Here is a 15,979-nt window from a genome sequence, read left to right on the forward strand (position 1 = left end):
TGCTACTTATCCATCTTCCTTCATCTCCTGCTCAACTTGTAGAAAGCAGGGTGTTGGTTGTAGCAATTGCCCAGCTGCTTTAAGGCCACAGCCAGCTTGTAAAATCCCAATTTACATTTGCAATCACCTCTCCTTTCACCCAACTCCTGAGTGAGGAACTCCAAGATATTCAGCCTGGAAGGGGGCAACAAGGAGCTAACTCTGCAGTCACCACTGAGTAAGTTCCATCTGTTTTCCTCCCTACCTCTGCTTGATCTAAGTATTTAGGCTAGAAATGCGGTCAGGCACACAACAACAAAAATCCTTCTGTTGTCTATACAGCAAAATCCAATCTTCTAAATTAAAAAGCCATTTTATTAACTTTCATCTTATCCCTTGTATCTCCGCTTGTCATCTTAATAAAACTACTGTTTGTCAGCTTGGATTTCTGTACATTTTTGACGACCAAAGGATCCTTGAAAGCGTCTTCCTTAAAGAGTAAACTAGACAACCAAAAAGAAGAGGCTCCAACTTACTCATGAAGAAGACTCGCACATGATTTTCAGCAATGACATTTTCCCCTAGGAAATAAAGTCCAATTTTTTAAAACTCTGTCTCATCAAGGGTTGGATTGACAAGAGAGAGGACCCTTTCAATCAGGTATGGTATGGCCATGTGGGCTCTAACGGGCAATATTTGACATTTGGGCCAACTTCCAAGAACCCAGGAAGGTGGAAGTAAAAGGTGGGAAATGGAGAGATTTCCAATCTACTCTTGACAGAACAGGCCCATCAGAGGTAAATAGCAATTTGTGGACATGGGTGGCACTTGATATACAACAAATAGATTGCTATGTAATAGGCCAGGCCATTGTGTCAGATACCAGTTTCTTTAAAAATGCAACTCTCTTGCTTTTTTCCACAGTGGTCTCTTCTGATTTCTGGTGCACATTATTGTGGCACTTTCTCCACTGAAGTAATGGACGCATGTGTTCCAGGCACAGCTTGAAAAGGCACCTTAGCAGGAGAGATGCACTTAGCTAGAACTGTCAGGGGCATGTTCAGCTTGATGGTGTGAGCCAGTTCATATGAGGACAACAGTTTATACAGTGGTACCTCAGGTTAAGTACTTAATTCGTTCCGGAGGTCAGTTCTTAACATGAAACTGTTCTTAACCTGAAGCACCACTTTAGCTAATGGGGCCTCCTGCTGCCACCATGTGATTTCTGTTCTCATCCTGAAGCAAAGTTCTTAACCCGAGGTACTATTTCTGGGTTAGTGGAGTCTGTAACCTGAAGCATATGTAACCTGAAGCATATGTAACCTGAAGCATATGTAACCTGAGGTACCACTGTACTTGTATTCTGTGCCATGATTCAAGAGATGGATCCAGCATCCTTTACTATCACTGTAATTCTGCTACTTTGGTAAAACTTGGATTCAGAAACTACTGGAGCCAAGGGTCAAAGAATTATGAATTTCCCCAAAAGTTCCCCCAGTATCACATGGGAATGACATTTTCTATACCGGAAACGCCATCAACACAATATTTAAAGAAAGGTTGTCAAAATTCCTTAGCAGTAATCCTGCATACTTCAACTACGTGACATGCAATAATTCCAGCATTTAAGTAGGACAAGCAAAGTGTTCCAGTACAGCTTAGTTTTAAGCATATGTATTCAATTTAAGGCCCATCCCATTTGAAAGACTTCGGGCAGATAATATTATCGTAAACATATACAATCCACCACTTCAGTGGAATAAATGAAGCTTTTACAGATATGAGAATTTGGCCACCGTACACATTATCATATTCCTGTTTAGTAAAAACAGCCAAACCAACCAGAACCTTGCAACAAAATCCTAAAGATAATAAAATCCACGTGTTTCAACAGTCCTTAATCCCAAGATAGCATGCTTAGTTTTGCAAGTTAAAACTCTGCAATATGCTCAGACCAGGGCTCTGGAGAATCTACTGGAACAGTTCTGCAGTTGTTTTTCCTAAAGACTCCAATGAGGTCTAAAAAAATAAGTCTATTTTTAAAAAGTGTTTATCATTATCCAATAGTACAAAACAGTACTTTTAAAAGATGGCAAAAGAATATAAAATGATATTCTAAAATAGCTTAGCTGATCTAAGCGGTCATTACACTTAATGAATATTAAGTGTGATGTATTATTACGTTGGGGAAAAATCTGTTACTTTGACTTGTAAAAATCTGCAGTTTAATGCTGTTTTCTTTAAACATATAGGGCTGTATCCAATACTCTTGCACTACTAGACAGGGGAGTGCTAATGTTGTGCGACAAAGGAATCCAACACTCCAGGTGCATTAGCAGAAACTCATTGTACAACAGACTGTGCAACCAACGGATTGTGCAACCAACTGTACAACCAAGTAATCAACAACAATGCATTCTCTTGCACAGCATTCTGTTGGCACAGAACATTTCACCAATGCAGCAAGTATACTGCTGAGTGACTTTAACTTAGTACTACGCTGGATACAGCCTTTAAGCCATAAACATACTTTTCTACATTTTAATATATGTTCTCTTGTACAAGCTAATCTCAAATGAAAACTGGGTGCATTTCACCCATTCATATTATATCCAATCTATGGTATATATTGATTGCTTCTGAAGTTGCTGTATTCTTGCAGACAGGGGTGGAGTCAAAGAAGCAGCGAAAAGGATTCTGAACACAGTTTATTAAACTATATTACGCTATACATTAAATAGATGGAGAGCATAAATTCCTTGAATATAGCAGAAGCATTATTATAAAGATATCTGACTGTATTTCCCGCACACAATGTCCTCTGGCAATAAGATGCAGTAAAAATATAATAAAAAATAATAGCAAGGATACAAAAATATATGTGACAAAACTAGGAATTTATGTTTGAGAATTTCCTTTGCACTACTGGAAAGATTCAAAATGGGATGAAATGTGTTCAGAAAGTATGTGGGAGAAGGCAATAGTGCCAGGGCAGGGCAGGGTCAAATGCACCCAAAGCTTATTCCTTCATTTGAGCATTAATGCATATCCAGAGTTGAACATTTGCCCAAATGTGCCTCCTTTAACAGTTTCTCAGGTACATAGGAAGTATGTACCTCTCCAACCTACTTAGAATGACAATAGCTGTCCAAAGCTTTGGATGGTGGCTTAAAAACAGTGTGATATGCAGAGATTAGCAGGGGAAGCTTTTTACAGCACTGAGACAAAAATTATCACTTGGTCATATCTGTACATCAAGCTACTTTGGCTAGCTGAAAACATTTTAAGTAATGGATACATCCATTTACTTTTATTATTAAAACCTCTTTTAAAGGTAAAGGTACCCCTGCCCGTACAGGCCAGTCTTGCCAGACTCTGGGGTTGTGCGCCCATCTCACTCAAGAGGCCGGGGGCCAGCGCTGTCCGGAGACACTTCCGGGTCACGTGGCCAGCGTGACATCGCTGCTCTGGCGAGCCAGAGCCGCACACGGAAACGCCGTTTACCTTCCCGCTGGTAAGCGGTCCCAATTTATCTACTTGCACCCGGGGGTACTTTCGAACTGCTAGGTTGGCAGGCGCTGGGACCGAGCAACGGGAGCGCACCCCGCCGCGGGGATTCGAACCGCCGACCTTTCGATCGGCAAGCCCTAGGCGCTGAGGCCACAGCGCCACCCGCGTCCCCACCAAAACCTCTTTTGATCAGTTATTAATTCATCAAAATCACATTAGTTTTCATTACTACCATTTGTTTTCCAGTGCTTACAATGCATAACGCACCTGTTCTTCATTGGCCTGACTTACATGTTTCCCACACCACAAAAATGGCATTACTTTTTTAAGCATTTTACAATCTACCATAGATCACCATCCACCCAATTTCATACATATACGTAGTAAAAAGGGGCTCCCATTTTATAGAATGTGAAGGGACACATTCACACAGACTAGATGCTTTGATGAATAAAGAATATGTCAAGCACATTGTCTGATCTCACTGATATAGGTCTCTAAACTACCAATAGCTACCCAAGAACAAGGGAACTGACAAGGTAGGAAAACAGTGTGGAATTCACTGACAATGCATAAAGAAATGGTAAGAGATGACTGTATGGCACCTGATTTTCACTAGACAAGGAACAGAGCATCAGACCAATCTGAAAATGATCAGTGTTTAAGGACAAAGAATTCACAGGCAAACAAAGGCTTCATCTCCATCTTTTATATGCTTCCACAAATCTCTCTCCTTGTCACTGTGACTGGAGGGTTCAGTGTGGCAAAAAGACTGAACATCAGAATGTGGAACACTTTTGTTAAAATGCGCTTTGAGTTGAAGACTGGATTTTCACATGGTCGTTTCCCCTCATTTTCTCCCCATCTCCCAGTAATCCTCACCTGAGATATTCAGATTGATAGAGGAAAACAAACTGCTCAAAATGAGCAGCAAATGAATATCTGGAATTTGGAATTCATTTGTCTTTCCTCATCCCCAAAAGGGATACTGTAGAGTTGGGGGAAAAGTTCAGGAAAGGGCAGCCAAAATGATCAAAGGCATGCAGTGACTTGCCTACGTAGAAAGGCTACAGAATTTGGGGACTTTTTTAGTTTAGCTAAAAGGCAAGCATGTGATGATGTGATAGAAGTTTATAAAATTATGCATGGCAAGGAGAAAGAAGATGGAGAAAGGTTTCTCTCTCTCTTTTGTAACATTAGAACTCATGGGCAGGCAATAAAGCTGAATGTTGGAAGATTCAGGACAGACGGTGCTTCTTCACAAAGAATGGTTTAAGTATGGCATTCGCTTCCATAGGAAGCAATGATCCATGGGACTGGACAAATTCATGGAAGAGAGGGCAATCGAGGCCTCCCAGTAATGATGGCTATGCTCTGCATCCTGTTGCTTCTGAATGCCAGTTGTTGGAAACCACAGGAGAAGAGTAATCTTGTGTTCGAATCTTGCTTGCAGGTTTCCCACAGGCATCTTGTTGGTCACTGTGATAACAGGATGCTGGACTAGGGCCTGATCCACTACTAGGCTGTTCTATACAGCACCTCTGGCATTTGTTTTTTCACGAATGAAATATATTGTCCTCATTTCTTTCAATACTTTCAATCTGTTACCAAAGGAACACAAACCCTACAAGACGAAAAACCACCATGACTGCCTCAAAACCAAGAAAGGAAACCAGGCATCCAATTTCTAACTCTTTTTCTAGGGAAAATTCCTGAGTTCAAAGGAAGTATGCATGCTTGGTGGCAGAGCAAGCATGCCTTACATGCAAAAGGTCCTAGATTCAATCTCTGGCATTTATCTCCAGGTAGGGTAAGAATGCTCTCTGCTGAAACCTTGGATAGGCAGCCACTGTAGAAAACACCAAGCAAGATGGACTGGGTTTGACTCAGTCAAGCCAGCTTCCTATGTTCCTATCTGAAAGACAGAGTGCAAATGGTGTTGCTGTTTTATGATGAGAATATCTTCCAGGACAGCCACGTTATTTCAGTCACTTCAGGATCAGCAAGTGCAGTGTGGCACATTAAACAAAAGCAAGGGGCAGAGAAAGCGCAACACAGTGACTCTTCCTTTTTGTTCCTTCTGTGTAACTCCCAATGATGGACAGGCACATCTCATTCACAGCAAAATGAATCATAGAATCATAGAATCATAGAGTTGGAAGAGACCACAAGGGCCATCGAGTCCAACCCCCTGCCAAGCAGGAAACACCATCAGAGCACTCCTGACATATGGTTGTCAAGCCTCTGCAGTAAGGGCATCCAGTAAGGATGTGCGCAGTAAGGGCATCCAGCTCATGCTTCTAACCAGAATGTATTTCCGCCACTATTCAGACACTGCACAAGAATTGCAAAAAATAAAATAAAATCCAAGACACTTAAACCTCCCTGCTTGTACATAATGTATGAAGCTGACCTTGGTTGTCTCCAGCTTCTGGTGTCTTAACAGACACTGCTGCAAGATTGCGAGTGTGTGGAGTGCACCTGTGTTTGCAAGGGGAGAAGGGAGGGACTAAGGTGGACTGGGATCCACTGGGTATTGAACTGGCTTCACTGCTGCCATATAACAGCATGGGGCCTGAACACTAGGCCAGCTCCAGGCTGGTATAGCAGGGTTTTGCCTCCTGCTCGTCTTCCACCCCAGCTGGAATGAGAAGCAGGGCTGCAGGTGTGCTAGTTGCTACACCTCTCTGTCATGCTTCACTGCTGCTCAGCCAGGGCTACAATTGCTTTGCCCAAGGCACTGGGTGACACATACAGCAAACTGATGAGAACTATACAGAAATGGCAATTACCGCTATAGAAATAAATAATAAAAACCAGCACTGTGGTCCAACTACACAGGAAGACTCTACTTATTCTAATAATTATTGTGGTTGGGTTTTTTCTCCTTTCTTTAAGGTGAGCCTAAGCATTTCAGAAAAAGGACTTCCCATTGAATATACTTTTATGAGTTTGTGGGTGCAAAACACCCTAAATTCCAGATCAAGCTAGTGTTAGAATTTAATTAAGGCTTGTGTGTCAGACTCCCACGTGTTAGAATCAATTTGTGCACATTAAGTTGTATGTAAGACACCTCTTTAATTCTAGGGAATCAACAAGTTTGAAAAGCTAATTAGGTCAGGCTAATTTCTTTTTGAGGTAATAGCCTGTGTGAATGGGCCATTAAGTACACAGGGTCAAAGGACTAGGTGTGAGATGCAAATGAATGGGCCCTCCCTCTCTCAACAGATAAGACTCAGAAGCTTAGAGTAGGGTGTTAAGAGCAATATAAGAGAGATAGAAAGAGGGCTAGAGAGAGTTAGAGAGCAACGTTTAAGAGTGATGGTTGGGGTCTGCTTAAGTCAATGGCTGCTATGTCTATGGGAGAAGCCAGAACCACTTGGAGTGTCAATGCTGTGAACTCCATCATAGGCTCAGATTGCATATACTATGTGAATATAAACCATATATCATAGAGACACCACAGTCTCTGCTGTGCCTCATTTCCCAAAAGGAAACACGGACCCTGGTAAAGAGCACCTGGAATCTTGCACTGCTCAGACACCAGTGTTAATCCAAAGTGCAATGTGTGGATCATTAGTCATGGATTAGGTAGTTTCAAGCCCCTCTCACTACCAGGAGCATGATGCCCATGTGATGCAATGGGATGCACTCAGTGAGCTGCCAAAACAGACATCCCAGACCCACTGTGTGCAAGCGGAAGCATTCTCCTTTTGGTCACAGTGTGAAGCCTGGCCAATGCGGCACACTTTATAATTTATCCATAAATTAGAACATTCAAAAATGCCTTGTCAAAGTTCTGAGCACAATCACAACTACCCATGCAGCTTTTAAACGTCTGAGTGATGACTCAAAAAGACATTTTCTTGCCTGAAACAAGTTATGGACATTATGAGACTTAACTGCAAGGGGTGTAAGGTTGCAACCCTAAATCTAATTACTACACCTAGCAGTTCAAAAGCACATCAAAGTGCAAGTAGATAAATAGGTACTGCTCCGGCGGGAAGGTAAACGGCGTTTCCGTGTGCTGCTCTGGTTTGCCAGAAGTGGCTTAGTCATGCTGACCACATGACCCGGAAGCTGTCTGCAGACAAACGCTGGCTCCCTCAGCTAGTAAAGCACCGCAACCCCAGAGTCGTCCGCGACTGGACCTAACAGTCAGGGTCCCTTTACCTTTATGTCCTACTGAACTCACTTCCTTCTGAGTAAACATGCTTAGGACTGGAACTGCAAGTCCTGTTAAAACCAAAGGAGCTTAAGCACACATATATGAAAGGAACCCAAGCAAAGCGGCAAAGGACACTCCACTTGCAGCAAGTCATAAATTCTATCCCTGGTGTCTCCAGTTAAGATTATGGGTAGAACATTCTGGAAAAGAGCTCTGCTGGAGCCCCTAGAGGGCCACTGGCAGAGTAGATAACACCAATCTAGATGGATAAATAGTCTGAAGGCAGTATAAGGCAGTTTCTGATGTTCCTATATTATACGTACAATGGGCTATTGTCAGTGTTTACTCATGATTTCTGTGGCTTTGCTTTTCCTTTGCCACAAAATACCTGGCCTATTTTTTAAAAAAATATCTACGTTTTTGAAGGAAGGGTGGTTGTTGGTTTTTTGCATCTTTTTATTGCTGCTTACTGAATTGACTGCAAATGCCTCCAGTGAATGCTCACTGAAGCAAATGGAATTGTTGCCTGTGTGTGATGATAATAATGTCTGTTTGATGATAACAGTGTATGCTTCTGCCTCCTTGGTGCTAAAACTATGAAAACTTCACCCAAACATTATGGCTATGAAGAAACATAGCGTGACAGGGGTGCTCAAAATTACTCAGGCAACCTAGCGACAGGCAGTGGTTGCAAAATTTGCTTTGTTCTACCCGCAAAGTAATACAAGAAACTTTGAGAATCGGGAGATGGGGGGACATGGCAAGAACTGAGCAGGAGCTAAAGCTGCCATGGTTGGTCCATTTGTAGCACTATTCAGAGTATTGCACGATGCAACTACATTGCATAGGCTGATCAGTTTGCTTTGGGTCACTCCTTCAGGGCGTGCGTCTGTAATGAGAGCATGAATGCAGCTAATGAGTATGCAAGGTAATAATGGGAAAGAGTGCTGCTCAGTATATTCAGAGTGCTTGCTCCCAGGCACCTGAGATTGCAGGGCAAGGCTTCTAGAACAGATAACATGTTTTGTAGATGGTTGCAAGTTCTGACACTTCCCACATTACAAATTCATTCCTTTTTCTGAATGTTCCCGCAGTCTGGGAAAATACTGGTTTTCTGAATAGCATTTTCTGAATTTCTTTTTATAGTTGAGAGAAACAGCAGAGACATGAAAAGATTAATTCAAGAAGAGAAAAATTGCAATTAATTTCCCAAACAGCTAATATATCTAGATATTAAATCCAGCTTCCTCAACCTGGTACCTTCCATATGTTTTTGACGGCAACTCCCACCAATCCCAGTCAGCCTGGCCAGTGATAATGGGAGTTGCAGTCTGGAGGGCGCCAGGTTGGGCAAGTCTGTATTAAAGACATCTGGAAGCTATTTCCCTATATGAGTTATTATATAAACTACTGCAATTGCCCATTGCTTATGCTTAATTAGCTCCAGATTCTTCTTAAAGTCTAATTTGCAGTTGCTACAGTAATGTTAACCAGTGTGGCTAACAGTTCTAAAGGGGGTTCTTCCCCTCATCTATCCAATGGTCCCTGATACATTAAGAGCTAATCCAAACACCAAATTAGTGCACAAGAGGAAAGACATTTGTCCATGCTCTTATTTGAGAAAATATACAAGCACAATAAAATTAATACAAATCATGCTTCTCCGAATGGTTGTGGTAGATCTTTCAATTTAGTTCACAGTGGTTTGCTTTTCACCTAATCTTCTTTCCCCAGTCATAGTTGATGTTAAGAACTAGTGTACATGATAGCTGAATGGCAACTACCATGCATTTCCTGTAACTGTCACAATAATAAAATAGTGGAATAATAGGACCTGCAAATATTTCGCTTTTAGCCATTTTGTGGGCGTTTGGCACTACAAATTAGAAACTTTGTGCCCTCATTCCAAGATATATCACAGCCGTTGCACTGATTCCTCTTTACTTCTGGAATGTGACAAGATGGGGTATGTTCAGCCTCCTTCATGCCAAGCTAAGGCATGTAGAACAATTTAGTTATTAGCACCGGTGCAAATTGGGAGCGCATTTCAAAATGTTTATCAGAAAGACCCTAATGGGCACCAAACTCTATGTATCTTAGTGTACAAACTGAGTATTCACTACTTACCTGGCATAAGCTTTCAAAAGGATAGATTTTTAGCCTCCTTTTTGCAGGTGCAATTAGTACCTGTATGTTTTGATACATAAAAACGAACAGGCAAGGTAAATGAAATGTGTTCCAAATTCTGCTTGCACCTCAGATATAAAAGGTGGGCATGTAAACAAAAGCGAAGATTTTACAGATGCAAACTGTACCTGCAAGAGGGAAATGGCGTTTTCAACAGGGTATTGCTTATTGAATTTCTTTGGTATAAGTTGCTGTCTCAGCTGCAATTACCTTTCTTTCTTTCTTTCGTTCTTTGTAAAGACACACAAAAGTCCAGCTACCCGGCAGCAAATTACATTAGCTGAGATGCCATTGTCTGGTTAGCAAAGGCTTATGAGACATGCATAGCTGTGGTCTAGTACAGTGGTACCTCTGGTTAAGTACTTAATTCGTTCCGGAGGTCCATACTTAACCTGAAACTGTTCTTAACCTGAAGCACCACTTTAGCTAATGGGGCCTCCTGCTGCTGCCGCGCCGCCGGAGCACGATTTCTGTTCTCATCCTGAAGCAAAGTTCTTAACCTGAAGCACTATTTCTGGGTTAGTGGAGTCTGTAACCTGAAGCGTATGTAACCTGAAGCGTATGTAACCCGAGGTACCACTGTAACTTTCTTCTGTGGCTTCATATTTACAAAATCTGATCTAGAATGGCTAAAATGTGGCCACCAAGCTGTTGCTGGACTCCCAACCTGAATCAGCCTCAATCAGCAGGGCCAATGGTCAGGACTGAAGGGAGTTGCAGATTCTTCCTACAGGTTAGCTACCACTGATCTAGCACCACTCTTTGTAGCATGTTTCTTTGCATTCATCAATTCACAGTTTAACAGTCTCAGTGAATTAGCATTTCCACCTACTAGTTACATGATAGAGATGATAGATGATAGATAGATATAGATAGATAGATAGACAGACAGACATGCATTTTAAACCAGGATAGTCCCACACCAGGCTATCAGTCCTGGGAACCACACTTTGTTGAACTACTTAGAATTCTGCTACAGATTTTTCAGTATCTCCTCAAAAAACACAACATCTAGAGTTTCTACGGGAGAAGGAGTATGTTAAAAGTAGGTTAAACCCTGGCTACATTCTTTGCCACCCTCTTGTTTGGAGCCGTTTTGGATGTATGAGGAGACCAGTCACAATCAAGGCATTAAAAAACACTGTAATACTCTTAAACACTGCTGTAGTCCTTTACCACTGTAGAGACTACACATTCATCTGGTCCCAAGGGGAAACTAAGGCCAAGCAGTAGATAAGCTGAGTGTGTGCAGTGAGTCAAAAGAGGAATTCAGAAGTATTCTGTGCCACCTAAATGCACCACAGCCCTCGATCATCTCTTGCACAGGATTATCAGCCATCCAGAACCTTCTACATGTATAGAACGGGAAGAAATGGAAGAAGCCTCCTACCCAGAGATTGCTGATAGCTTTTGGTGGGCCTGATAGGCGATCTCACATCCTTTGGTTCGGTTTTTTTGCATTTCGGCACGCAGAGATGGACAACTGACCGAGACGTCCCCAATGGAAATGACCAGTTCACGGTACAGAGCCACCTGGGTGTTGAAATCCTGGACAAGCTGAAAAATAAGAATATAAATTATATGCCTACTTACTAATGCAAGGTGCTTCAGAGATAAGGACTCGTGTGTGTGTGTGTGTGTGTGTGTGTGTGTGTGGCTTCCCCAGCAGGAGCCTGCACTCTTGGATACTAAACAGGACCAGGCTCAGCCTCAATGATGTCATAAACAGCTAAGGATATTGTGGGATCTGCCCTCTGTACAATCAAGAGTATACATTTTCAATAGGAAAAAAAATATCCTGCAAGCTCTAAATATTTGAAAGTGTTTTTTAAATCTTGTAGCAAGCATAAATAACAGCTTCTCTTCTCTCAGAACCGAGGGATTATTTTATCACGAAATAAGATAATGTTGCCAGAAATAGTTGCCTCCTTTCCCCCCACTGATTTGCAATTTACTGCCCATCTAGGGAGTGGAATGTGCCATTCATTTCTGTACTGGAGATTGCTAACTTATTGTTAAATTATTTCCCTTCTGGCTCCAACGCAGTTTTCACTAGACTCAAGAATCTGAACTTGCTGACTAATAAGAGCTATTAGAAAAGGCCCTCGCCGTTTAGTATTCCTGCAAGCTCTTTGGACTGTGCAAAACAAACAAGATGGAAAAACAGATCCCTCCCCCACCTGAAATACTTCAAACCAGCATTCAACTAGCAAAGTCATCTTTACGCTTCTGGAAAATCATTACAAGCTGAGCACTACCAAGACTATTCTTTTGCTCAAGTGCTAATTTACTTTTGATTAACCTTCATTTTATTTTGTGGTCATAAAATGCATTTGTTTATGATGTGAAACAAGGGAAAGCATGAACAGATTTCTCCAAAATGTCTCCTTGCGAGAGAAATAACAATGTTGATCCTCCCAGGTTTGCCCAGCTTTTAATTCTCAAACTTACCATAAAACAGGGGGGAACTGCATCCCGACCAAATGCATGATGGTAACTTGGATCCTAATTTCATCAAAAACCTAGATCTCAAAGCCAAATGTTGGGCCATAATCTCAAATTGCATTATCAAAACAGTTTTGCTCCTACTGCACAAATCATTGCTGCTATTAGCACATAACTAAAAGACAGCTCATATTATCTAGTACTAATTTTGGCTTGTTACATTTTTTTTTACAAGGAATTACTATAAAGAGGGATAATCCACCCAGTATGTTCAGGCTCCAAGGTATTATTGTGCAGAAGCGTTGTGGAGTGAAAATTAATCTTCCATGTCTTTTCTTTCCAGCCTAAAAATCCACTGGACTGTCAAAAATATGTATTTGACAGATCGCCCAAGCTAGGATACGGCAATGCTATCCTCTAAAGCTCTTCTGTGAAGCTTCCAGGGCCTTGGTAAAGTCCTGTGAATTCCAGCTTTTATTTTTAATAAAGTTTAAGTTACCAGCCCTCATTGTTGCATAAATAAGTTTGCAAAGTGCAAGGATTAAGAAATCTGCTAGACTGAAACAAGGATGCTGCTAAAAGTAGGTTCAAATTAATTTCTTTTCAGAACTCAGTCCATAAACTGAAGAGTCAATGATCAATTCAAGTTTTTCATGATGGAGTATAAAAAAAAATTAAGAATACGATCACGAAACAATCCGGGAGTAAGCCCTACTGAAGTTAATGGCATTTACTCTTAGTAAACATGCAAAGGATTAGGGTAAGAATGCTTCAATGTAAATTCAACTGTCCCACCAACTGGGACACTAGGATCTTGAAAAGTGTATGCAAATTGTACTAATTACATGTATCTCATGTATCTACATTAGCTTAAATTAGGCCTCTTAGACCTTTGCGCTGAACAGAGGTGCTCATAATAATAATAATAACTAAAGGCCCAGTAAATATCTGAATTGGACACTTTCAACAGAGCTACCAGGAATTTGCATTAAGTACTCTAAACGGAAGATAGTTGTGCTTCCTACTCGGCTACATATCTGGTACCAACACAGTCCACATCCAACACAAAAGAGGTCTCCTAATGGGTCCAGGCTCTTTGGGCCACCTGTCAAGGTAAGAGCTCCCAAATTCCCCTTGCTCATCTGCCAAAAGCAAGCCTTCTCTAACTCTAATTCAACTTCCATGACTTGTTACAAGTTCAAGGTTTAAGAGAAACTAAAGGCTTACAGTGCAACCCTACACATTTACTCAAAAGTAAGTCCCGCTGTTTTCAACAGAACTTACTGCCAGGAAACGTGTATACAGGATTACAGCCTTACAACCACTTACGAAAGGCTTCATTTCTAGTTGATGTCAGTGTCTGCTTTGACACACTTTGTTGAAAATTATTCTCCTTACATACAGTAAAACAGGGAAAAAGAAGACCCACCCCAAGTGGCATAGTACAAGACAGCTATATAAAAGGGGGCAGTTAAAAACCTAGGGCATTCTCCCTCACCAATAACTTAAGGTCTAGTACAGTATGCTTTTGGCTCCCTCTTTTAACTCTGCCTAGCACTGAGGTTTAGGCTGTGCTTACACAAAACACTTTCCTTTAAAAATAACAGCAGCAGCTTTGCCCTACCCAGTCGAGGGGGGCAATTCTGATCTGCTCAAAAGGAAACTAGTTTATGAGATTGCAGTAGTCAGCAGCTGTTTATCCAGTTGCGGGGAGTTTTCAGAGCAGTTCATTAGCACTGAGATTTGGCCAGATTCACTTCGGGCTAGTCTTTGGGAGGCTTGCAAACAGAATCCAGCAGACCTCTCGATATTTGTGTCAGATCAGTTAGCCCAGTTGAGGCGGGATACAAGGAAGCATATTCTTCCCCCCGCTGCACACACGAATACACGCTTCCTGTGTAGCTCCTACAACACGCAGCTAGCTCCTGGGCTGGGATTTTGCCTGCGCTTGAGTTACAGGTGCTTAGTCCGGATTTTTGCAGCCTCGGGTGCACTGAATGCACGGAGTCCACAGTACGCCCTCCACATCACAGGAGCTTGTTTCTTCGACGATCCAACCCTGGCTCCTAACCCCATTCTCCCTCCTCCTCCCCTTCCCGCCAGACATCAACAGAAACGTTTGCCCGAGCGCCAGCAAGATCCCAGTACGCCTCCCCTCTTTCTCCATGTCGTCTGTACGTCGCCTGTCTTTTAAGCCGCGACGACTTCACCGGGGGGGGGGGGAGAAAAGGGTGTCAACTCCAATACGTACTGCAGTTTTTACAAATAGTGCAACTGCACGTGATCAGAATAGACAAGGCGAAAAAGGGGGGAAAGTGGTGGTGGGGGGAGAGGAGTGGTCCCTACCACGAACAAGCCAAATGCATTCAAAAAGAAACGGGGGTGGGGAGGGGGAGAGAGCCGTTGCGTTTTACCCACCATCTTGCAGTCATCCAGGGCTAGTCTCTGGGTCTTGGGGGCGCCCTCCGAGGCGCTGCCTCTGCGCTCACCGTCCCTGCTGTGCAGCGGCGTTTTGCTGATCTGGAAGATCGAGCCCGCGGACCTGGGGCGCTTTTTGCGCCCATTCGGTGCAGAACTCATTCATACACATCCACTAAGCTGCTGCTGCTACGCGGATCCCAGCCGGGGCGGGCACAGGCTTTCCAGAACGCCGGCCCCCAAGCGCCGCTGGCGGCGGCGCGTCGTCGACGATGAGCCCGACGAGGGACCCAGAACCGCTGGGGCTCTTCTGGTTCGCCCTCGGCTGCCGCTTCACAGGCGCGAGGACTGCTGCGGGTCCTGGGCGCCTTGCAGGGGAGCAGCCGGGTACGCGGTCGCCGCGCCTCGTTGCAGCATCGCTCTCCTCCGGCTACAGCAGCGAGGTCAGCGCGGGGGATGCTAAGCAACTTCTTCCCTTCGGCAGCAGCATTTCAATCCCTGGAGCGATCGCGGAGCCTGCTTGCCTCCTTCCTGGTCTCCTGCGCCGCCACCGCCGCCTCCTCCTCTTCCCCGCCGCGATTTCCAGGCAGAGTAAGAAATCCGAGGGCGCTTCTTTGCGCAAGCGGCGCTTCCATTCAGGAGCGCAGCAGCCTCTCTCCCGCCTCGTCCCTAAGCCCTGTGTCGCTGCCCGCGAGCCGCTTCTTTGTGTCCTCCGCGCCCAGCTTCTGGCTCGCCGACTCCCTCCCTCCGCGCCGCAACAGCCGCGCCAGAGCAGAGACGGAGCGGGTGCATGTGTGCGTGTGTATAGGAGCCGGAGTTGGGCGCGCGCAGGCGCACGCCGAGAGGTGGGCCGCTTCGTTTCCCCTTGGCTCGAATTGCTCGGCTCTAATCGCTCGCCTTAAGCCCGTCTCCGGAAGAAGGCTCCCTTGGCCAGCGATCCCCAGGGCGAAACCCTGCGGGAGGGTTTGCAGAGAGAGAGGATTGGGCTGGCTCTCCAGATTATTTTGTGCCTGATTTGGCGCTACTCGAACGCAGGCGGAACTCGCCCCCCCCCGTCCCCAGCGCCATCCCCCAACGGTCCTTCGTAACCCTGGGAATCAAAACAGGAAAAGGTTTGAAAATGGGCCCTTGCAAATTTGGTATCAGTTTTGGGACTGCGCTGCATGACAGGACATCACAAGAAGCCACTTCTGGCAGTACGCAAGGCGCTGTGACCCATTATTTCACATTCTCTCTCCCCTCCCCCTCCGCTCCTCCATTCTGCCTGCTATC

The 15,979-nt window shown here is 43.8% G+C and overlaps 1 protein-coding gene and 1 long non-coding RNA gene across 4 annotated transcripts in view; both read right to left on the reverse strand.

The window, feature by feature from the left end:
* The window catches only part of RGS7BP (regulator of G protein signaling 7 binding protein), a 54,011-nt gene extending 38,295 nt beyond the window's left edge, over window positions 1-15,716 (reverse strand). The window contains exons 1-2 of one of the 3 annotated variants that reach the window (XM_028748391.2): window positions 14,708-15,705; window positions 11,235-11,401 (exon numbers count right to left, since the gene is read on the reverse strand). In XM_028748391.2, the coding sequence (XP_028604224.2) occupies window positions 11,235-11,401; window positions 14,708-14,869 (329 nt within the window). In that variant the 5' untranslated portion in view covers window positions 14,870-15,705. Of the gene's footprint in view, window positions 1-9,784; window positions 9,845-11,234; window positions 11,402-14,707 lie in introns of those variants that run through there. The other 2 variants (XM_028748393.2, XM_028748392.2) reach the window with 2 other exon arrangements.
* LOC144329222 (uncharacterized) lies at window positions 2,672-8,965 on the reverse strand. The gene is made up of 2 exons (XR_013394694.1): window positions 3,670-8,965; window positions 2,672-3,302 (listed from the first exon to the last, which is right to left on the reverse strand). It is a non-coding gene; the product is annotated as an uncharacterized LOC144329222 (long non-coding RNA).
* Window positions 15,717-15,979: the final 263 nt, after the last annotated feature.

The sequence above is a fragment of the Podarcis muralis genome, chromosome 11 (genome assembly GCF_964188315.1).
Source record: "Podarcis muralis chromosome 11, rPodMur119.hap1.1, whole genome shotgun sequence".
NCBI lineage: Eukaryota > Metazoa > Chordata > Lepidosauria > Squamata > Lacertidae > Podarcis > Podarcis muralis.